At 43.6% G+C, this 24,320-nt stretch overlaps 1 protein-coding gene across 2 annotated transcripts in view; it reads right to left on the bottom strand.

Moving 5' to 3' along the window:
* The window catches only part of ESYT2 (extended synaptotagmin 2), a 102,828-nt gene that overhangs the window by 14,433 nt on the left and 64,075 nt on the right, over nucleotides 1-24,320 (bottom strand). Inside the window, exons 8-17 of one of the 2 annotated variants that reach the window (XM_069462597.1) lie at nucleotides 23,062-23,182; nucleotides 20,696-20,872; nucleotides 19,529-19,611; nucleotides 17,747-17,795; nucleotides 17,144-17,233; nucleotides 16,588-16,683; nucleotides 10,452-10,514; nucleotides 6,979-7,053; nucleotides 5,931-6,017; nucleotides 503-652 (exon numbers count right to left, since the gene is read on the bottom strand). In XM_069462597.1, the coding sequence (XP_069318698.1) occupies nucleotides 503-652; nucleotides 5,931-6,017; nucleotides 6,979-7,053; nucleotides 10,452-10,514; nucleotides 16,588-16,683; nucleotides 17,144-17,233; nucleotides 17,747-17,795; nucleotides 19,529-19,611; nucleotides 20,696-20,872; nucleotides 23,062-23,182 (991 nt within the window). The remainder of the gene's footprint in view (nucleotides 1-502; nucleotides 653-5,930; nucleotides 6,018-6,978; nucleotides 7,054-10,451; nucleotides 10,515-16,587; nucleotides 16,684-17,143; nucleotides 17,234-17,746; nucleotides 17,796-19,528; nucleotides 19,612-20,695; nucleotides 20,873-23,061; nucleotides 23,183-24,320) is intronic. The other variant, XM_069462598.1, reaches the window with a different exon arrangement.

Genomic DNA, 24,320 nt, shown 5'->3' on the forward strand with positions numbered 1-24,320 from the left:
CTACCAGCCACGGTCAGGTTCTGCAGGAAGGCCCTGCAGCTCGGGACACGCAGTGCTCTCTGGAAGGGCAGCCCTGGACCCACCGTCTCAGCCAGGGCAGAGAGCCCCTTCCACCACATCTACCCTCTTGTAGAGTTTTATTAAATTCTCTCCCCTGAACAACCTTTGAAAATTTAACTTTAGGAGAAAACTTTGTTGATACGGACAGTAATGCTTCCTGGGCCAAAGGGTAAAACAATGGCTGAGTGGTTCCCGTGAGGCACAGTGACCCCTCTGGGGCTCGCTCGAGCAATCTGGAAACACAGCTCTGCTCTCCGTCTGCGTCCCAGCCCCCGCCACCCCTTGTGAGCCCAGCAAGATGGCTTCTCCCAGAGACGGCACTTCCCCCATGCTGGCACCGCGGCACCACGGTCCTCCCATCTCCCTGTGCCGGGGCCCACGAGTGTCACTGCGGGCGACGTCCTTCCCACCCCACTGTGTTTACAGCGGAAGACTGCAGTACCCTGAGTGCGATCTTCATTTTGATGGTGCTGTTGGGACCTGAATTGCTGAGGTGGAACCGCTGGTTCAGGGTCATGTCCTCGCTGGCGAGCAGCTGGCTGAGGGGGACCCTCAGGTTGCCCAGGGAGCACTGGTGCTGCTCATCTCTGACCTGCAGGACAGTAGAAAACACAGAGCACGCAGAAAGGTCAACAGAATTAGTCTCTAAAAAACATTTCAGAAAAACCCCAAACACATTTCATCCATTTTCTTTTAAGTGGTGTTTCCATAAATGAGTACCATAGTATGAAACCTCCTTAGGAAGCCACAAACCACTGCATGAAGCAAAACCCCTGTCTCGTGTATCTGCCACCCTCTCACTACAAAATTACAGTGAGCACAGCAGCAGCAGGGTGTTAGGGACCTGCTGTGAGAACCTTAGTTCAGAGGTGACAGTCACACACATCTGATGGTAGAAAGGAATGTCCCCTAACCCAAGGAGATGACAGCAACACACGTGGTATCAACGTGCAAAGTATCCACCAGTGACATTTATGGAGAAAGTACATTTCTAGGGATTTTTTAAGACTTCCCTATTCAAAATCTACATGTTTTAAAAATAATTTACAATATCTGCTTTAAATGCATGGTAATTTCTTTTTCCTGAATGATGACCTTCAGTACTACCTGTGTAATAGGAGTTATTCCTCTTAAACTATCTTAATACAAAAGGGTTTAACCAAATACAGTGAGAACTATACAAAAAATGGTCCAATAAATTAACACATAACTATGCAGGAAAACCTATAAGCCTGATTGCCTATTTCTTTTTAAACTATAATCACAAAAGCAATTTTTAATAACTCTGACAATGTCTATACAACCTTAAAAGTTATTTTTTAAAATCCAAGATCCAGTAAGTATGGATTATTTTAAGAATACAGTGGTGCGATTTATGAAGGAAAATTAGCTAGACAAAATAAAATCACTGTTGGCCAGATGGAGTGGCATGCGCCTGTAATCCCAGCACTTTGGGAGCCCACAGCAAGAGGACTGCTGGAGCCCAGAAGTTCCAGACCAGCCTGAGCAACACAGCAAGACTCCATCTCTACAAAAAATTTTTAAAAATTAGCCGAGTGTTGTGGCACACACTTGTAGTTGCAGCTACTTGGAAAGCTGAGGCAGGAGGATCACTTGAGCCCAAGAGTTGAAGGCTGCAGCGAGCTGTGATGACACCACTGCACTCCAGCCTGGGTGACAGAGTAAGACCCTGTCTCTTAAAAAAAAATAAAATAAAATAAAATAATTTTGTCTAACACAGAATGTAAAAATGTGAAACAACACACACAGAATAGGTGCAACAGGGCTGGACGAGCCAGGCGTGGCAGTTCACACACCTATTAACGGAGGTTCAATGTACATGAGGCAAAAATGGAGACTGAGGAGGGAAACGAGATAAATTTCCAATTAAAGGCAGAGATTCAAACACCAGGCTCTCAATACCGGACATACAAGTGGGTTTAGAGGCCTGAGCGACACCAACGACTGCCGTGACTGACGCCACACGGGCCCCGCTGCTCGCAGGGGCACGTCAGACAGCGAGCACGTCAGACAGACGATACTCCCCAGCACAAAAGGGCTCCAGTCGCACAAAACGTGTACTCTGACCGCCACGGGACGAAACGAGAACCAATAATAGAAGATCTATAACGAATCCCCAAACACTTGGAAACTAAATAGCAGATCTTGAAAAAAATAACTCATGGGTCCATGAAAGCAAACAAAAGTGCAAAAGGAATGAAAGGAAAACAAGTCAAACTTTTGTCTCAAGCTTCTACTTTAAGAAACTAAGAAAAGAGAAATAAAACTCTAAGCAGAAATGAAATAATAATCATAGCAGAAATCAATGAAATAAAGAGAAAAGCAATAATGATAATGAAACCAAAAGCGGGTTCTTTGAGAAAATAAAATTGATAAGCCTCTTGGAGGCTGCTCAGGAGGAAAGGAAAGAAGACAGAAATCACCAACTCTGGGGCAAAGAGAGAGGCCGTCCCAACAGGACACTAAAGGGACATTAAAGGAATGTTATGAATAACCTTATGCCAAAAAGATTCCAGCAGATGAAATCAGTGAATTCCCTGAGAGGTATAAATACCAAACATCATCAAGAAGAAAAGATAACGTGCACAGAGCTGCATCTACTGATGGAATGAATTTGTATTTAAACACAGTCTCAAAAGAAAACTGCAGGCCCAGGTAGCCTCACTGGTGAATTCTACCTAACATGTGAGGGAAAAATACCAATTCTACACAAACCCTGCCAGAAAACTGAAGAGGAGGGAAGATGCCCCAACACCTTCATGAAGCGTTACCCTCATACCAAAACTAGAAAAAGACATTATAAGAAAACTAACTCATCGACCAATATATCTTTCATGACCAAGATTTAAAAACTGTTAAAAATTTCAGCAAACTGAGCAACAGGTAGAAAGGATACTATACCAGGACCAGGTGGGGCTTATTCTTAAATAAAGGTTTGCTTGAGAGGATTTCAAACATTAAACCCTGAAAACCAAATATAGGTTTGCAAGGTTTAAATCTGAAAATCAACCATGTATTTCACCATCTTTAAGACTTAAAAGGAAAAACTACATGATATCTCAATAGATGTAGAAAAGCCTTTGATGAAATTCAGCAGCCGTTCATGGTAAAAAACTCTCAGCAAACCGGTGACAGGGGAGAAGGGAACTTTCTCAGCCAAACCAACGGTGTCTCAGGACAGTCCGACCACGCTGGGCTCAGTGGGGAGACACCCAGGGCCGGGTGGGCGGCAGGGCACCCACGCACACCCCCTCCGTCAGCGCAGACGCCCGGGCAGGAGAAGGAAGCAAAGGCGTCTGCATTGGGAATGAAGAGGAGGAGGCGTCATGGTAACAGACAACATGATTTCTATTTTGTAGAACATACTAACGTATCTACAAAAATGCTACTAGAACCAAAGAGCAAGTTTAGCAGGGTTGTATGAGATGATATCAATACGAAAAACACAATTGCATTTCTATATATAGTAAAAAAAAAAAAAAATTAAATTAGAAAAATGACCATTCACAGTATCATCAAAAAGCATTAAACACCTAGGAATAAGTTTGACAAAGATAGATGTACAACATGTGTACAGTACATTAAAAACTACAAACACCGCTAAGAAAAAGAATATCTAAAGAAATGCAGAGATACAATGTTTCTATAGGTTGGAAGAGTCGATATTGCTAAGACATCCACTCTACCCACTTGATCTGCAGTTTCAATGCAATTCTTACCAAACTTCTAGCAGATTTTCTGCAGGAAGTGGCAAACTGATACTGAAATTCATATGGAAATGCAGACTTAGAATACTCAAAGCAATTCTAAAAAATAACAACGTTTGAGGGCTTAAGTTATTTGATTTTAAGATTTATTTATAAAACACCAGTAATAAAGACAGTATTGGGCCAGGCGCGGTGGCTCACGCCTGTAATCCTAGCACTCTGGGAGGCCGAGGTGGGCGGATCATTTGAGCTCAGGAGTTCGAGACCAGCCTGAGCAAGAATGAGACCCCATCTCTACTAAAAATAGAAAGAAATTATATGGACAGCTAAAAATATATATAGAAAAAATTAGCCGGGCATGGTGGTGCATGCCTGTAGTCCCAACTACTCGGGAGGCTGAGACAGGAGGATCGCTTGAGCTCAGGAGTTTGAGGTTGCTGTGAGCTAGGCTGACGCCATGGCATTCACTCTAGCCTGGGCAACAAAGTGAGACTCTGTCTCAAAAAAAAAAAAAAAAAAAAAAAAGACAGTATTGGCATAAAGAGAGACATACAGAACAATGGAACAGAAGGAATTCCAGAAATAGGGTCCCCTATGTGGCCAACTGACCGTCCACAAAGTTGCCAAGCTAATAAAGGAGGGCACAGAATAATTTTTCAGCAAAAACTGCTGAACCCATATGGCCATACATAAAAAAATGAATCACCACCTTTACCTCAGATCGTAAACGAAAAGGAACTCAACATGGACCCCAGACCTACATGTAAGGTCAAAACTACAAAACCTCCAGAAGTCAACAGTGACTTAAGGGTTGGCAAACACTTCTTAACTAGGACACAATGAGCACAGACTAAAACGAAAACAGTGACAAACTGGACTTCACAGAATTTTAAAACTTCTGCTCTTGGCTGGGCACAGTGGCTCACGCCCGTAATCCCAGCACTCTGGGAGGCCAAGGTGGGAGGATCCCGTGAGCTTAGGAGTTTGAGACCAGCCTGAGCAAGAGCCAGACCCTGTCTCTACTAAAAATAGAAAAATTAGCTGGGCATGGTGGTGGCACCTGTAGTCCCAACTACTCGGGAGGCTGAGGCAGGAGGATTGCTTGAGCCCAGGAGTTTGAGTCTGCTGTGAGCTAGGCTGATGCCACTGCACTCTAGCCTGGACAACGGAGCGAGACTTAGTCTCAAAAATATAAAAAAATAAAAATAAATAAAACTTCTGCTCTTCAAAGTATACTGTTATGATAATGTAAAACCAAGCCACAGATCAAGAGAAAATATCTGCAAAACATCTATCCAAAATGCTCGTTTCTAGAATATATTTTCTTATAATTCAGTATTAAGAAGACAAATAACCCAAGTAAAACATGGGCAAAGGAGCCGAATGCACATCCACAGAAGGTAGGCAGATGGCAAACACACACACGAAAAGACGCCCGACATCACTCGTAAGCACACGGAAGGCACCATGAGACAGAACCACCCTCCCTCCCACAACTGCGCCAGCAGGACGTGGCGAGAGGACAGCTCTCACACCTGCTGGTGTGATCATGCTGGAAAACAATCTGGCGGTTTACTGAGAAGTTAAACACGTACCTACATTCTGTCCCAGGCATTTACCTATGGAAACGAAGGTGTGTGTCCATACAAAGACTCAAGTGTGAACACTCGTAGCAGATTTATTTGTAAAGGTCTGAACTGGAAAGAAGCCAACATGTTATAATCTTTTACTGACAGGTGAATGGATAAGCCAATTGTGGTATGTGTACACGTGGAATCCTACTCGGCAACAGCAAAGGACAAACTCTGAGCATCTGTAACCACACAGATGACCCTCAAAATAACCGTCACAAAGGAACACAGACACGAGGGGTGCGCACCGTGGAATTCTATTTACATCAAGTTCGGGAAAACGGGGCCAGTAACCTCCAGGACAGAAGCGGACCTGCACTGTGCCCGGGGAGGCGCGAGTTACAGAGCGAACACGGGAAACTCGGGGAGGGATGGTATGTTCGTTACCCAGACTGCAGTGCTGGGTCCTCGGGTGCACACAGGACGCAACTCATCGAACTGTACTCCTTACATACGTGTAGCGTATGTCAATTATATTTCAACAAATAGGTTAGAAATGCAAACAAAATACCTCAATTTCAAGGTCCTGACGCTTGGGATTGTGAATGAAGAAAGTGAAGTTTTCCTCCCACACAGGTTCATTGGTTTTGTACCGAATCTGGAAGAAATATCCAAATATTAGTTCTGTGATATTTTCTGTGGGAAAGGGTTACCAATGTTGTGTTTATTCATTTAATATGTTTGGAAGCTTAGGATAATTTTTTTTTTTTTTTAAGAGACAGGGTCTCGCTCTGTCGCCAGGCTGGAGCACAGTGGTCATCACAGCTCCCTGCAGCCTCCACTCTGGGGCTCCAGCGTTCCTCCTGCCTCAGCCTCCCAAAGTGCTGGCATTACAGGCGTGAGCCACCATGCCTGGCCAGGTTGACTTTAATTAAATTCCAAGGCATGTGCTTATAAGTATGTACTATTACGTATTAATTGTGGAAAGTGTTCAAAAGATGGAGAGACAGTCCAAAGCCTTTAGAGCGTGTCAGGGAAGTTAACTGCGATGAGACCCAACCTGTGTGCCCAGCGAGGAGAGATTCCTCTGCGTGGTGCGGCCTTCGCTCTGCCAGCTCCTGGGAGCCTGGACAGTTCGGCACATGTGCTTCTTACGTTGGTAACAAAGAATAGTGAACAATGGCCTATAACTCTGAGTGATTTCTAAAATATTTTCCCTCATATCAGGAAGTAGAACATGCTACAACAATAGCAATACCCTCTTTCAATCCCTGAACCCAGTTGTATTTGTTGAATCGTAAGCACTGTTGGTCAACTTTTAAACAAAACGTTTACAGAGTACTCAAAGGAAACTTAGGAATTCACCCATGTATCTACTCATGAAATCAAGCAAAAGCATTTCATGTATTATTTTCTAATGTTATCTGTTACTGAATTAAGGAGTTGGTTTTCCATCAAAGGACTCATTTAAGAAAAATAAAGATGTGAAGAGCCACGGTGCCGATGCCTACACGGTCACATGGCGCGAGCTGTCGACTGCAGTGCGTCCCTCCAAGCCCACAACCGCGACACACGGGCCGTGGACAGGGCCGAGAGTGGTCGAGACGCTGGCTCCTTACCTTGCTCTCTTGAGCCTTGTGCCCCACTGACATCTGGACGAGAGGATTTGGGTTGCTGTTTATTTTCTTCCCTGACTATCCAAAAACAAACAAACAAAAACCAGACAAAATAAATAAACACATTTTGAAACAGGTCTTCCTAAAAATGAAATTATTGGCTTATATTAGTAGTCATTTTTGTTAATCTCTGACACTTCAGATACAGGGAATAGCTGGTAACAATTTAACTGGAAAAAACTGCTAAGCACACCCTGAACCATAACTGTATGTACCATGAAATAAATTAAGAAAACTTCCATTTGCACACAGTTTTTAAATATTAAGGTCTTTTATTTTTAAATCAAGCTACTTTGGGAAAATTGAATCTTATGAACATCTTTAACGTTAATCACAGTCCTCAAAAGTTATTTTATTTACTAGGATAACAAAAATGAATAAATAAGAGGGAATGGAAACCAAAAACCACAAGAAAAGAAAAATGTATAATTTAGAATAGTCCTCTGGTTGGACAAAATATATTACAAAGTGTCAGATACATGGTTCTACATTCTTAACTTGGTGTCTTCTGTTTAAGCACATATAGCTATCAGATACTAAATTTTGCTTACAAGCTGCTAAGCAATTTTGAATAGAAAAATAAACATCAATTTAGAATCACATTAAGAAGGTATAAATGCAATGAACTAATTCAGGAATAGGAAAAACAGTAAGAAGCATACTTCAGCATACACAGTTCTTACAAGAAAACATAGCAAAACACAACATATATGTGACATGAGGTTTATTTACAACTTAGCCCCACAAGAAGATGCAGTTACATATCTGTGTTAGTAGAAATTCATCAGAAGGTCACAAAAATGTTTTTAGTTAAACAGTATGAGTCAATCCTCAACACTGCAGCACTGGCAGAAAGAGGTGTCAAAATCATGATTATTGGAAAAAAGATTACTAGCCAAAACCTACTGCGATAATCTATTTTCTGGTCATCTTTTTTGATGTGAATGAATTCTGCAAAATGAAATAAATACCGTTAAAAAAAATTTTCAAGGCTATAGACCACTATGGCAGAGAATACCGATTTTCCCCCAAATCCATTTTCTCCTTCTTCCTAACATTAGAATCCTCTAGTTTAGCTGAGCACCAAGCCCTGTAAATAAGGATTCTGTCTGCAAACCTCTCCTGCAGTCAGGCATGGCCAGGCACCCAGTTCTGGCCTTAAGGGAAGGTGTGTCCCACTCCCGGCTCCCCCAGGAGGTGGTGCCCGCCCTGGGCCAGGGCTCTGCCACTTCTGAGTTAGTTCTGTTACTACAGGTACAGCCGCTGAGCTTGCTCTTAACTAGTATAAATGTTTCATCCCTGAAAAAGTGGCCAGCTGTTTTCAGAGATGCACTGTATTTTATCAATTTTAAGACATATATATTTCCCCTACTTTCTAACATCTCTGAAAGTAGGATGAAACAAGCGATGACATTATACACCGGCTTTTGGGCAGTTCGAGGTAGTGAGATAGTTGTCATTGCCTTAATCAATTTGTTTTGCTTACATTTTCCTTTTACGTATGTGAGTGACATGATAAAACTCTGTTTAGGCCAGGTGCGGTGGCTCACGCCTGTAATCCTAGCACTCTGGGAGGCCGAGGCAGGTGGATCGTTTGAGCTCAGGAGTTCGAGACCAGGCTGAACAAGAGCGAGACCCTGTCTCTACTAAAAAATAGAAAGAAATTATCTGAACAACTAAAAATATATAGAAAAAATTAGCCGGGCCTGGTGGCACGTGCCTGTAGTCCCACCTACTCGGGAGGCTGAGGCAGAAGGATCGCTTGAGCCCAGGAGTCTGAGGTTGCTGTGAGCTAGGCTGACACCACGGCACTCTAGCCCGGGCAACAGAGTGAGACTCTGTCTCAAAAACAACAACAACAACAACAACAAAAAAAAAACACCTCTGTTTATCATAAGTCTAGAAATTTTTTAGTAAGTATAAATAAAATAAATACTTACAAAAACTCAACTGGCATTTAAAAATCTTCCTTAGTGGTACAAAAAATAATAGTGTATTTTAAAATGGATGTTTTAGATTCTTTGAAATAAACTTAAATCACTGAGTTTCTACCATGACACAATATTCAAATGCGTCAAATGCACAAAGTATATAAAATATAAACTTTTAAGTCAGACTGTCTTGAATTTAAGTTTCAGCCAGACCCACATATTTTATCTATCTGAACCTCAGTTTTCATGTTTATAAAATGTGCACAACACCATTTTTAGAACTTTGTTTTTAGGCGTAAGCTAATAATGCAACAATTATAATACATGTTATTCTAGCTACACTGAACACTTCATGCAGTATTTTAATTTAGTCAATAATTCAATAAAGAGATATTACTTCCATTCTATAAATAACAAAACAGAATGGATTAAATATCTTGCTGCAGGTCACACTGCTTGCTGAGCAGTTGTGCTGCGATTCAAATCCCGCCTGGCTCCAGAGCCTTTGTCCCTAACATTAGGTTCTGTTGCTCAGTGACCTTCAGAGAGGGAAGAAATGGGAGAGGAAAGAGGGCTGACGTACTTCTCTAGTATCCTGAGGGACACAGTGATTTCAAGCACTGTGCTAGCTAGTACTCAGGAGCAGGCCTGGCTAGACCACACCTTGCTTCCCCAACACAGAACGTGGCCAACGGCACACGGAATGGGAGACTTGGCCAGTCTTCTCCACTGCTGAAATCTAATTTATTTTTCTAGGTGAAACTGGTTGAAAAACACTCCTATTTCTTTGGGATAGAATTTTCTTAAAACAATTACATTTAAAATTCCCTGCCTCCCTCTAAATTTAAGCCTCAAATGTTCAAAGAAATTAGAGAAAAAATAAAACATTATAAGTCACAGAAAACTTTAACAATTTAGCCAGAGAACATGTCAATGTCATGTTTTAGGGAGTGGAGCTTAGTTTTCAATATACCTCATTTAATGACATTTAAAGCTTCTCAAAAGATCTATCACCCAACCCCAGAGCACCCAAAGCCATGAGGTTGTGAACTCAGAGATGATCCTAACACACAACATATTGGAAGAGGTGATTTTTTTAAATGTACATTCACAGTTCACAAGGCATACCTTTAAAGCATAATCTAAAAATGGGTTAAGATTTTGAATAGAACTTCTAAATCACCATTTTCACAAATTCAAATCCAGTTAAAATATAGCTATTTAAGCCACCTTCAATAGTTGCTTAAGGCCAAGAGGAAAGTAACCTATCATACTGGTACTTTATAAAATGTACCTTCAAAGATGAATTAAATTCCTCTAACTACTAACTCTTAGATAACAAGAGCAGGAGCTCTTCCACTAGACAATTAATTGCTATATTAGTATGGGAGGTGATTTGCCAATGAAGTTATGAGACTTAAAGCATCAACTCTTTCAATATGTCTTGATTAACCTTGTGACCTGAAGGGAAAACTATGAGTTTACCTTTAAAGCTCTCTGAACTGCAGCCTTCTTCAAGACATCGGGGTTAAATTCTAATGGGTTACTCTTTCAAGTCAGAAGAAAATGAATATACCAAGGGTTAATAAAACATGCAATGAGGAGTTTATGTAAGGTTAATGACATGAACATTTATGGGAATAAACAAACAAAGTCTTTAAACAAAAACCACTAAGAATTACACAAACAACCAAAAAGCCAGCTGCAAAATTCTTCCTTACGCCCAAGACCTTGTCTTAGAGTGAACCTTTGATCTATAAATATCAAGCGCACCTCCTCACCCTGCACCGTCAGTATTCTTCTACACCCCCACCCTCTTGTCCTTTGTAGCTTGAAAAATACAATAGTTAGACTTTAGGAAAGGGTTCTACTGCTATTCTTTGCTGAATAAACTCCTAAAATATCAGCCATAATTAAAGGTTTTATCTGAGGCACAAATTGATGGGCTGTGGCTGCCCAAATTGCTCTCCAGCCAAATCGTGCCCTAGAGCAGCAGGTGTCACTTTTAGTCCCGAGACTGACATCCTCCGTGTGGCACCACAGCAGGGAAAAAGTGCAGACGGACCAGACCACCTCAAAAGCTTCTCCTGGCTTCAGGGAAAGTTCTGTTATTATGCGTTTTATTAGTATGTTCTACTTTCACTGATTTTTTTTTTTCCCCAATTCTTTACTTTCTCACCCTCAAAAGGGCCAGATTGAGTTGTTTTGCAAGCTCCTAGGACTAACATTTAAGATTTTATCGTATTAGTTGTAATTAACTTCAAATGACAAGTTGAACTTAATGATTTATTTTTTTAAATTAAACAGCAGATTTTGTAATGAAGACGGATGGATAACCAGCCTCCCAGTCTTCTACCACTAGCAGTCGGGCCTGGCGAGAAGATCGAGTATCTGGCCGGGTAGGAATTCACGCCCCGCTGCAGATTAAAGCAGCTCTCCAAAGACGGCATCCACTTCTGGGTGGAGCCTGGACGTCCCAGGGGACGGTGACACAGAATGAGGCTGGAAACTGCTGCCCTGCAGTGTGAGGACTGACATCCTCAGACATCGTAAGAACCTTTCCCGAAGCTCACTTTTGGACAGATATGGCCCGTGTTAAATGTGATTATTGTTCCAACATGCATCGAAGTGAAACGAGGCGAGAGGCTGTGGTGTGGGGCTGGGTGTGCGGGAGGAGCCGCGTGAGGTCACAGGGAGCCGCACGGCCTGCGGTGACACAGACACAGCATGCAAATGCCAGGCAGGCGCCCGGCTGGGAGGGCCCAGGAGTTACGCACCTTGCACCCTCGGGCTCTCACCATCAGTGAAGGCAAAACAGCCTCCTGTACTTTTTTTAAAATGAGAGCCGAAATGCACAAAGTGCCTCCTGTCATCACACCCAAGGGTCCCCACAGTGGTAGCCTGTGTAGCTGGCATTGCTGTGCCTAAAGCAGGCCTCCTGTAAACACCACGCCTCTCACACGCCATGCACAGAACTGAGAACCTATGACGTCAATAACGTAGGAACAGATCCACTGTGTGTGAGGGTGGGGTGGACAGGAGGGGCCGCCTGGCTGAGCTCTCTCGTCCCTGCCCTGCCGCCCCCGATCCTAGCACCTTGACCTCTAGCCTCAGTCATTTTTGCTCTCTGCGTCATCTCAGTTCCTCATCTGTACAATGGTGACAAGGTAGGCGTGCAGCCCTCAGAACCCTGCCTGGCTGCCGAAGGGCTCGATGACTGTGCTGCCAGCTAAGCCTAAGGCTCTCAAGCTGGCAGGAGTCAGAGCACATCCTCGCTGGTCAAGCCCGAAATTCAAGCCCAGGATTTGATCAAAAGGGCAAAGCTCTGAGTCTACATGGTAAGTAGGTCATTTCCAACACGGAGAAATTCTTGTTGTTTTAGAGTTTCAGATGGGGAGTGCTGGTGGCAATGCTCCCATGGAGCCGAAAATCAGTGTTCTGAGTGGATGGAAGGTAAGCGGGTGCAGGCTGGCATCCCCAGGGCCTCACTAGTGCCGGCAATGGTGTTGGCTTCATACTGAAAACCAGTGGGCAAAAAAAAGACTGTTCAAGTTTATTTGACAGAATATTTTATGTGATGCATTTATATACATACATATATATTTTAAGTCTTGCTCTGTTGCCCAGGCAGGAATGCAATGGTGAGATTATAGCTCACAGCAACCTCAAACTTCTGGGCTCAAGCGATCCTCCTGCCTCAGCCTCCTGAGTAGCTGAGACTACAGGTGTGCACCACCACACCCAGCTAATTTTTTAATTTCTTGCAGAGATGAGGTCTTGCTATGTTGTCCAGGCTGGTCTCAAACTCCTGGTCTCAATTGATCTTCCTGCCTCTGCCTCCCAAAGTGCTGGGATTGCAGGCGTGAGTCCCTGTGCCTGGCCATGATGCATATACTCTAATAACGGACCACAGGATGAGATTGTGACAGTGCAGGACGGCTGACAAAGATAACTCAGCAATGTCACAGGCTAAATATTACAAAGCCATTCAAAAACTCCTGGTCACAAATATTTCCCTTCTGCAAAGGGATGCAGTTGTAGGATGAAAAAAAACAACTTTGAAAAGCTATTGGAGAGGCCGGGTGTGGTGGCTCACGCCTGTAATCCTAGCACTCTGGGAGGCGGAGGCTGGCGGATCATTTGAGCTCAGGAGTTCGAGACCAGCATGAGTAAGAGCAAGACCCCGTCTCTACTAAAAATAGAAAGAAATTAGCTGGACAACTAAAAATATATATAGAAAAAATTAGCCGGCATGGTGGCGCATGCCTGTAGTCCCAGCTACTTGGGAAGCTAAGGCAGAAGGATCGCTTGAGCCTGAGAGTTTGAGGTTGCTGTGAGCTAGGCTGATGCCACGGCACTCTAGCCCGGGCAACAGAGTGAGACTCTGTCTCAAAAAAAAAAAAAAAAAGCAAAGCAAAGCTAAGCTATTGGAGACAGACTAACAGAATTTACACAGCACAGCTGTCTTGTCATTTATACGAGTTTATGATTAAAATTTCTGCTAATACCAGAAGCAGAAAAGCATTTCTTAAAAGTGGTAGAATACGTTGCCATTGTGCACCACTGACCTCTTTTGACTTTTGAAAAGTTCTTAACCAGGTGTGAGCAGAGCCAGAGAGACCACACTTGCACTTACTACTGGGGTACCTCGAACAGCTCACCTAACACTTCAGGGTCTGGCTTTTCCTTATCTATAAAATGGGACAAAAATGCCTATTATTCAAGTTTGTTCTCTACTCTTTCTTTTTTTTTTTTTTTTTTTAAATAAGAATAAAGAGAGAATGCATATGGAAATCCTTCGGAAATAGAAATCAAAACTCTATAAAAGTGCAAAGCACTTTCACTGTTAGATTCAAGGGACAATGGCCTTTAAGAATCTAACTAATTATTGAATTTAATCTGAAGAATGACTGTCTAGACTAATAACTAAGCCACCGATGGCTTTCTGTGTCCCCAAACCAAGTGACAATAGACATCTACTAAAAGTACCAAGAACAGTGCCAGAAATCAAGATGCCAGACATAAAGGCCATGGGAAACAGATATAATGAGATCAAAACCAAAAAATGCTCAACTATCCACTCCAGGAAATTCTTCAAATTCCTTAAAAGAAGCTGAATCATAAACTCAACAGTTTTCTTCTCCCTTAGGAGCTGTGGTTAAACCGTGTGGGGGAGGGCAGGTTTTCGCTATAAAGTGGGTGAATTTCTAACTGCAGGTGACCCCCCGGGGGACTGAGAGGGGACGGCACAGCAGGGGTCTTAAAGGAAGCCCGAGTTCTGACACCTCTGTGCTTGGTCGGGAGGAGAAACTAGATTTAAGAAAGTTTTGTGAACGTTTATAGAGAAATATTTACATCTCACACTGGGACGAAAGACAAGAAAATCAGTTTTAATCATTATGCCTTCATTTCTCCCTCAGAAGAATTCTTACTATTACTTTTTGTTATGGGCCAGTGGCAGTTTAGGCATCTAAGGCTTCTCTTCCACGGCCGGGTTCTGCTCATCTCATGTGAGATGCACACACCGATGTTACAGCAGAGTCACGTTTTACAAAACAAGCACAAAGTAAACACACGGAAACCACGTCATGCAGGAACACGAGGGAGCATGCCACACCATTCCAGCACTGAGCAGACCGCGCCAGGGTTCCAGGCCACAACAAAGAAGAAATAACCCGGAAGACTCACAAATAGTGCTCTATAGACTGAGGCAGTATTTTCACAAAACACTAGTCCCGACGCGCGCCTCTCTTTTAAGTAGCCACACCCAAAGTTTCCCTCGTAGATACTCTTGGGAGAGTGGAGCCGGGAGGAGAGAGCAGAGAATGGTGCATGTGGTCAGTGCGCGCCAGGGGCACCAACAGGCAGGTGCGGGCAGAGGGGAGAATCCCACGCCACGCAGGGGCGGCCAGCGGGCCCCGTGCAGACACGCCCCACAGGGCAGTGGCCGTGAAGATCCTGGCCTCTGCCGGCCACAGCGTACTTCATGCAGGTGTCCTTCCAACAGACGAGCAATACGGTCACTTTGGTTTATGTGCCATTATTCGAGCTTCAGTTTAACACACCCAGTTCTAAAGAGAGACTTCACCCTCCCTTGCTGATTCATCAATACTGTTCTCTACATCCTAAAGCATGCCACAAATTCACTTCCATCAGGCATCATCAAAGACTTGCTAACACACATTAATGTGATTGAAAGCAAAAAGTTCTACTTTATGAGAAATTCTGTAGAAGGGTTAAATAATAACGAAATAACTTTTCCCAAATTGAAATTATACAAGTCAACTCACAGACTTTAGACTGGAAGATTGGCCAAAAGGTTAAGGTAATACTTTAAGTAATACTTACTACTTTAAGAGAAATGTAAAAATTTAGGAAGGAAAAATCAATCAAGAAACCTTCATTGGAAGAAAGAGTACATATTATAATTGTTAAGTTAGAATCCACTGATGCACAAAGTACATTGAGTTCATTTTTGAGCAAAGGCCAAGTAAAAGCACAGTTTTCAAAACTTGGAAGGTGCTAACTGAAACAAAGGGCGTACAATCCACGCACTACATGAAACATTTTAACCATGGCAAGGCAAGACTACGCTGGATGAAACATTTATAACTTAAATCCAGGATGTAGTGTTGAAAAGCCCGACTTAAATGCTTCTCTCTCCACAGTGAACGCTGACAAAGGGAGAGGAGATGCAGCAGGGAGTTTGCGGTTACAAGTGACCTGGGCGGACAGACGTCTGCCATGCAGGGAGAAGTCTGCAAAGCACAGTGCTGGCAGGGACACCTACACCTGGTGGCAGGGGTCTTTCTTCAACAGAACTGGCCGTGGACACCAGGAAATACAGACCGACCACGTAGTCAGCCAGTGTGCGGACAACTGTCAAACAACGTCACACTAATGACGATGACATTACCCCAAATGGCGGGGTTCACAGCATGACAGTGGAGGATCACAGTGTGCCTTGCAGGGTTGAATTAACAGGATTTTCCTTCTCCATGGTTATATTATAGTTATTACCTGTAAAACTGTGTTTTATAGTTTTTCCCTAAGAGCAAAACAATTCTGATGCATATGCTTTCAGGCTGAGGACCATCATGGGTTTGCGGTAGATCATTCAGAGACATTGTTTTTGCTCTGCTAGAAACACCCGGCACTGCAGCCGGCACGCTGTCCAGCACCGCACAGCCACCTGACGCCAGGGACCTCCAGCGCAGCGGCCCAGACACCGCCACGCCACAGTCACAGCTGTCCAAGTTTACTCCCATTTCAAATGGAGACAATCTCCATCCTTGGGTGACTAAGTTCTAATATTTAGTGATTTTCTACAGAATATCTTCTTCCCCTAAATACCAGTCATCTTCTTTTCCTGTGTATTGGATATTTCTTTGTAAAACATGTCAGATAATTCTGAATATCCCAGGCAAATCCAGGAAGGTGTGTAAGCACAAAGCAAGCACTAACTCATCCCTCTGCACTGCTGCTCTCTGGCGCGGAAAGTGACATGAAAACACAGCAAGATGAGAACAGGTAACACACTGTGGCTGAACAAAGCGGGTTCCCCAGCAAGATCTGCTCCCAGGAAATAAGCACCCAAGTGAGTTACCACGGTGTTACCTACCGGAAGGTTCCTTGCGGAATCCAAATACAAGATCAGCAATGCAGAGGACAGACCATCATTGGCTTGGTCTTTGTCAGCCCTGATGTCTGTAAGCACCTGTGGGGAGAGAGCGGCCTCAGCAGGCGGTTTCCACAGGAGTGAGGACTGTCTCTACCTGACAACATCACGACAGTTATGCTTGAGAACAGACAGGTGGGCAATCAACGACCAACATATGCAGGAGAGAGAAGTGAAAGAGTAAGTATCTTTTACACAGTAAGACTGCGATTCCTCACAAATCGATTTCATGACGCACTCGGTGATTTGTGGCTCTCCAGATCTCTGTACCACGGCAAACACACAACTCCAAGCTCTCACCAAAGCGGTGTGAAGGACGTGTAAATTTCATTAAAAAAACTTTCATCTTCTCTAACCTATCCCTGATGGTACTGTAGTGCCTTGTAGCACAATAATCAGAGCTGTTGCTATAATTTGTAAAAAATTAAGTAGCAACACAATTTAAAGAGACTAATCTTAGCTGCCCGAAGGGCTAGTTCCGAGGAAACCCTGCACACACCTTGTCGAGGTTGGACGCGTTTGGCATCAGCGTGAGCCACTCCAGTCTCAAGTGCAGCTTGCCTTTGGGAACCTCGTCCAGAGCAAACCACTAAAGAGAAAACGTGTAAGTTCAGCAAAATCCTTCCGAATCAAACCCAGTCCCCAAACTTTCCCTTTTTCATGCTTTTTATTCTGATAGTAATAAAATACTTGCAGCAGTGTCTTCTTGCTGTGAATTCCCACTGCACTGATATACACCTTCCACGGGACAAGTCTCACTGGCCAGGCTGTGATACCTCTGCTGTTAACGCCAACTATTGTGAAAACGCCACCCCGTGTCTGCCCTGACCCTGCAGGGAGCACACGTGTGCCTCCGTGAAGCCAGCTCTATGTTTGTATCCACATGGGAGGCACTCAGGACATGCCATCTGATTTGACTCCTGAACTTATTTCTCTTTACTTTGCTATTTCTAAAGGGCCTCAATTCTTAGTATTTGTGAATCAGACGCTGCCCATCTCGTGGCAGTGAGGACTCCTGCACTGGGGGACAGCGGTGCCTCTCTCCCCTGGCACACGGCAGGGCACCGAGTCATCGAACAGACCGACACGCAGAGAAACTTACCTCATCTAACAGGCGCTCCTTTTCAACTTCAGTAAGATCAATCATAAGACTATAAAAGCAATACAACAACTTTAGAACACAGAAACACATTTCTTACAACTGAAATAACTTTAAGCATTTGTTTATGAAAAAGTATTCCCGAAATGCAACAAAATGCTACATGATTTATCAAGAAACAGACCCAAGGCCGGGCGTGGTGGCTCACGCCTGTAATCCTAGCACTCTGGGAGGCCGAGGTGGGCGGATCGTTTGAGCTCAGGAGTTCGAGACCAGCCTGAGCAAGAGCGAGACCCTATCTCTACTAAAAATAGAAATAAATTATATAGACAGCTAAATATATATATAGAAAAAAAAATTAGCCGGGCATGGTGGCGCATGCCTGTAGTCCCAGCTACTCGGGAGGCTGAGGCAGGAGGATCGCTTGAGCCCAGGAGTTTGAGGTTGCTGTGAGCTAGGCTGACGCCACGGCACTCACGCTAGCCTGGGCAACAGAGTGAGACTCTGTCTCAAAAAAAAAAAAAAAAAAAGAAACAGACCCTTCTTCTGAAACCTTCCTCCAGCTTCGGCCTAGGAGTGTGAGGAGAGGTAAGCGAGAGCAGGGTGCAGTTTCTGTGAGGTTGGAACACTGAGTCTGGCCCAGCTGAGGTTAGACCTGGAAAAGCAGCCGCCCCAGTGTGCTAGGCAACACCCTCACTGCACGCGGCTCCCTCGGTGCCCTCATCACTGCCACCCAGCCACTCGCCTGCTCCGTCCTGCCTCCCTCCTTCCACCCCAAGCTCCAAGGAAGCCCCTCACTCTGCGTCTGCGCATGGAAGGGGAAGCCCACTCGCTCCCCTCGGGTGATCCTGCTCTACTTCAGAGAATGGCGCCCCACCCCCAGGCCAGAGAGGACTGAGGCAGGATGATCACGCTCCCCTGGCCCCCCGGTCTGCCTCAGTGTGGCCCCCGTATCTTGCTCCTGGTCTGTGGCCACAGTCTCCAAGCTCAGACCAACAATCCAGTGTGCACACTGGTTCTGCCAGAACGCACATCTGATCCGGCCCCTGTCCTGCTCAGAATCTGTGGATCGTTCCTGGTTGTCTCAAGAAGTCTTACGAACTCTGAGTCAGGGCATGACATGCAAGGCCATTCCTGATGAGGCACAAACCTCTCCAATGCCATCTATCCTTGTATCTTTTTTGCTACAGTAAATTCAGTTAAATAATAATTAGGTTAAATAATAAATAGTAGGCAGAAGTATATTTTTTAAAAGCTCACTTTTTCCAGCTAAAGTTTAATTATATAGAAGTTGATCAGTTGAAGTAAACAAATCAATATTTATTTTCTCAGCATATAGGAATAATGTAAATCACTCTACCCCAACAAAAATTAATCCAACAAAGAGAAAAAGCCATTTTACAATCTGGAATGAAGCAGTCCTCTAGAACTCTCTGCCACAGGCAGGTTCTTCATGCAGCTACTGAGTACTTTAAGTGGGGGAGTGCAACTGAGAAACAGAATTTTAAATTTCTTAATTTTAGCTAATTAAAATAGCTGCCTGTGGCTAGCAGCTACTGTAATAGACGACTCACTCCTAGATGTTTTCTCCTCTTAAATACAAAACTTTTTAAGAACAAAAATGTTTTAAGAAATCTAAGGTGAAACAATGTTGTATCTAAGAGCCATTTTAAAAATACATAACATGTACATAAATATATTTTAAAACTTATATTTTTGAGTGATTATTTTTTTAAAAAGAGTGATCTTATGTTCTCCTCCAATAGCCACGAGGGCTTTATTTACCTTCCTAAAAAGTCATCCTTGTCTGGGTCTTCATCAAAGAGCTCAATCTCCAGTTCTTGCCCAGGGTGCTCATAGACTAAAGCCTAGGAAAGTAATGGTTAGTGGTTATTGCATTTTTACTAATACACTCATCTACTGAGCATGACGATTACAGTAAATGTGACCATGTATTTTTCTCCAGCAGTAAACACTTTCTAAAGCACTTTATTTTCCTGTCAATCCACACATGCAGCTTGAGAGACCACGAAGTGACAGTGTGTTGTGTTTGTTTCAGGTCATCCTGGATTACTTCCCAAAGGGAAGTCCAGGCACTCCAAAACAAGGTCACAGGACATCGCCCACAGTGTGGTCTGAGGCCCGGGACAGATCAGAGTCAAAGGACGCGTCACCCTTGTCCTGCAGTGGCTCTATCCAGACGCTTGGAATGACCAAGCTACCTCCTCAGCACCACTCAGGACAAGGAACGGCAGCAGGGGGCTGGGGGTGGGATGGGGGAGCTGGCGGGTGAATCGTTCTGGAGAACAATTCTACAAAATACTGCAGTCTTTTAGAAACGCAAAACTTTTGATCCAGCAATTCCACCCTGAGGAGCTTTCCCCAGATAACTGGGGAAAACTTGGCCGAGTGAAGAGAAAGACAGTCGCATTGTTGTAATGCTGAACTCAATAACCTAGGCCTCCCGGGGTAAAGAAACGGTGGTGTCTGCTCAGTGGAGTTGTCATAAAAAGTCACATTAATCTCTATACATTCACAAGCAAACATGTCCAGATTTATTAAATGAAAAGTTTACAAAGCAGCGTATAATTAATCTCAATTTGTATGTGTTTAAGTGTGGACAAATCACATGTAACGTTTTATAATTAGAAAAGACAAGCTATTCACATTATGAAAAATATGTTGCCAGTTATTTACAGTGATAGCATTATGGAATTAAGGTTTACAATCTCACGTGCTGGCATGACTAGAATGTTGTGAGGCAGGGAGAGAAGAGCTGCCCTAGAGCCAGCAATATGATAATACTTTTAAGATGGCAAATGAAAGAAAGGAAGTTTAAGTGGTGGCCTGAATTGGCCACATACCATGTGACAGGCTGGGGTTAGACTGCAGCTGCCCCTGCTTAGGGCCCGTCCAACAAGCCAAGTGACACAGCCGGACACAGCGCATTACCTCATACACCTCGTTCCACTTGGGACTAAGGTTCTCTTTGATGACCTTGCTTTGGAAGATTTGGTTGCCGACTCGTATAATTCCATAGGGGTCCGACTTTCCCTTGACAAGTCCCTTAAGATAAGTATCTTTCCCCTGAAGATCCTGAGCTTCAATAAAATGTATCCTTAGAACACCCTGAAAAGAAGAACAAATATTTAGACCATTCGCCAGCTCGTTTAACAAGAATGGGAGACGGCTGTGTGCTTGACTCCGTCTCAAGAACTGCGTGTGCAGACGGAAGAAAACAAAACTCCTTCCCCTGCAGTGTGTTCCAGCCGGGGAGAAAGACAGCAGACATGCAACAGGACAGGTGACAGGGACCAAGAGAAAACAAAAGCCGGGCAGGACAGCAGTGTCGGAGGGGTGCTATCTCAGGACAGACAGGCTTCTGTTACGAAGACACACAACAGAGACATAGGAGATCGGGTGATCCTGGCAGAGGGACTGCAGCACAGCGGTCCTAGCGTGGCACTGTGCATATCAAGAAGAGGCCACATGGGTCATGAAGCCACCTAGGTTCTGGTGCTCCAGTGAGTACGTACAGTGAGCAGGACCCTGCGTTCTGGTGCTTCAGTGGCTATCAGACCTGCTACTAAGCATACATACAGCAGTACCCATGCTGTTCAATTTTCAAAACAATCCTATGAAATATTATCATTAAACCTATTTTATAGAATAAAGAAGTGAAACTTTGAAATACGTACCATTCACATACTCTAAACACAGTCCTTTTCCTAAGACGTTGTTTTATTGATTAAAAAAAAAATTCACTCAGATTTCTTCCAAGGGAAAGAAAGGTGCTAAAGTTACCTTTCCGCGGGCTGGTATTTCAACCCCCAAACCCTTTTTAAAAAATTGCAGGGTGATATTCCTGACCCAGTCAGCACAGGAGGACAGGCACCTCTACAGATGAACACACTTTAAAAACTTAGAAATTTTTGTTTATATTTTTGTATGTCTACAGCTTAGATAATCTGGCAATATCTCTCAACGGCACTGACTCTTTAATTAAGCCCACATAGTTAAGGGCAGCTGCACCCGGGTGGGCTCAGGTGACACTTGGGCTCAGGTGGCAGAGGAGCATGGGGTTTGCACTTGCAAAGGGATCCCTGCATGTCCAGGGATGAGAATCTTAAGGAAAAAGGACATTCTTTACTAATGCAGCATCACATTAAATCTGTTAAATGCCAATAATATAACTAATTTGGGCACCAAAATAACTGGGGCATTGTTACTCTTAAAAAATACAAGGATGTGTATGCATGTTTGTTGATCTGTGCACTATTACTGAGATCTAATTTAACCAGAAAAAGTAAACAGGTATCAGGGAAAAGCTATCTAATTCCATTTTGGGTATCAAAAATAAAAATAACAGACACGCTGAAATAGGACCAACTTAGCACCCCTTGTTTTAGTAAAAATAAACAGTGCAGTCTGCATCAGTGTGACCACCTCCTGCAGACAATGCCACCGCAGAACTGCCTCCTTGACTTCTGGAGTCCAAAACCAGACAGATGGCAGATGCGGGACCCAATGCCCGGGCTGCGTGAAAGCTCTCATGAACCTCAGAGAGATCGCCCACGCCGGCCACCCCGTCCATGACTAGCAGAAGGAGTTTCATGCTCTTGACGACCAAGTCCTCATGATCTTTGCAGTTATTTAGTTTGCTCAAATGAAGGTGACTCCAACATCTGTCACTCAGCTTTGTGTGCTAGGTACCGTCCCATTTACAGATGAAGAAACTAAGGCCAGGCCACACCACACAGTACGTCCACGAAAGTGAAGCTACCGCTAAACTCAAGAGCTGTGACTCCAATGTAGTTCTGCTCTTTCCGTTTCATCCAGGTCAGCTGTTACATAAGTGCTGCTTCTACAAGGCCACTCGCTAAGTGACTCCGGAGGTAAGCAGGTCCTAACGTCCGAGAGAAAACACGCAAATCATCTACAGGGCTCTCACTGTGACTGCCAGGAAGAGTGGTGCCTGTTGCTAAGAGTTGTACATTTTAATGAAAACAAACGCAAACATGTGCTTTCTGAGATAAGCTGTTTATGACTTGCAATAACAAGTCCTGACTGGCGCCTTTGGGGAACAAGGCCGAGGCACGAGAGCTCCCCCAACCGACGCCTGTGACACACTTTAGGGTCAGGTGCATGTTGGTGAATCTCTCAAGGAGTGTGACAGACAAACCACTGTCACTGCATCAAGACACATCAAGTTGGCTGCTAGGAGACACTCACTAAATTATGACACCTACATACCCAAGTGCATGACAAGGCCCCCAATACCTGTTTGTAAACAGGAATGTATGCTAAGACACGCTTACCTTTGGTACAGGAAACCGTAACTGAGCAATCTGGACTTCACTGACCAGAGGGACGGTGATCCGATTGGGAAGTACTAGATAATTTGAAATTACATCCGAAATGATAGTGTCTGATAAACCACTGTTAGTTGGGAGGTAAAAAGAACAAACAAACGATGAGATACGTCCACACTGGCTATTACCTTCAACAATAAACTTACTATAAACATGCTACGTCCCGTTTACAGGACAGGAGTTGGCCAATTTCTCCAACACAGCATTTAAAACCAGCATTTCAATACTTTAGCTGTGAGACAGCTATGGCGACTATAATATAGAATTCATTTTTAGAACACGAGGTAAAATGCTAGCTATATTTCATAACTTCCTAAATAACATTCCATGCATTCCTGCACTGCATCGTAGATTTGATAACTGAATAACAGAGGTACCTCTCATTTAACATAAAATATTTCAGACATACATAAAAGTGCAGAGAATTAATATAACATTAACATAGCCATTCCATGTTTATATACATACTAAATTTTTCTGTATTGTTCACTGGCTCTTAATGAAGTAAAAGAATTTAGTTTGCTCTCTGTGCATTATATAACACTTTACTTGGGTATTGAATAGTTTAATAATTTTGAAATACTATACACCACTGCACAGCAGCTCAGTAACAGGCTCAAGGACAGATTTAATATATATTTTTGCCTATTCTTTACAGTAAATGTGAGAATTAGTGTGTATGTGACAGCACTTCTGAAAACATATATAAATGCAAGTTTCATTGCTATGGAACACCTTTACCTGAACTGCAAAGTTTTAAAAGAAACTTATTTCTTGCCAGTACTTTTTGCTAACAGATGATAAATTATTTACATATGTAATTACACATATACGTACATCCAGTGAGCCAGAGTGACAGTCACCATCATTCGATGATTAGTGACCGAATACCCGCCGCACGGCAGATGTCTGCATGTGATGACTGGACAACCTTAAGGACCTTTCAATTTAGCATCAGGAAAGGATTTTAAAAATCCCCCAAACCAAAGCTCACATATAACACTGCCCTGCCGAGGCACAGTCCGGTGGTCGGACGACTGCACCTGCAGAGACTCAGAGGCTGTCAGCCAGCAGACACTGGATACTGTTCATCGAACTGGGGTCCTCCAAAGCTTTCACTGCAAGCATATCCCTCCCCTCAGCACTTCCCTCAAAAAATACTGGTTTTGTTTCTACGAAATATTTGTTGAAACGAGAAACCCCTT

Source organism: Eulemur rufifrons, chromosome 29 (assembly GCF_041146395.1).
Source record: "Eulemur rufifrons isolate Redbay chromosome 29, OSU_ERuf_1, whole genome shotgun sequence".
NCBI classification, from domain to species: Eukaryota; Metazoa; Chordata; class Mammalia; order Primates; family Lemuridae; genus Eulemur; species Eulemur rufifrons.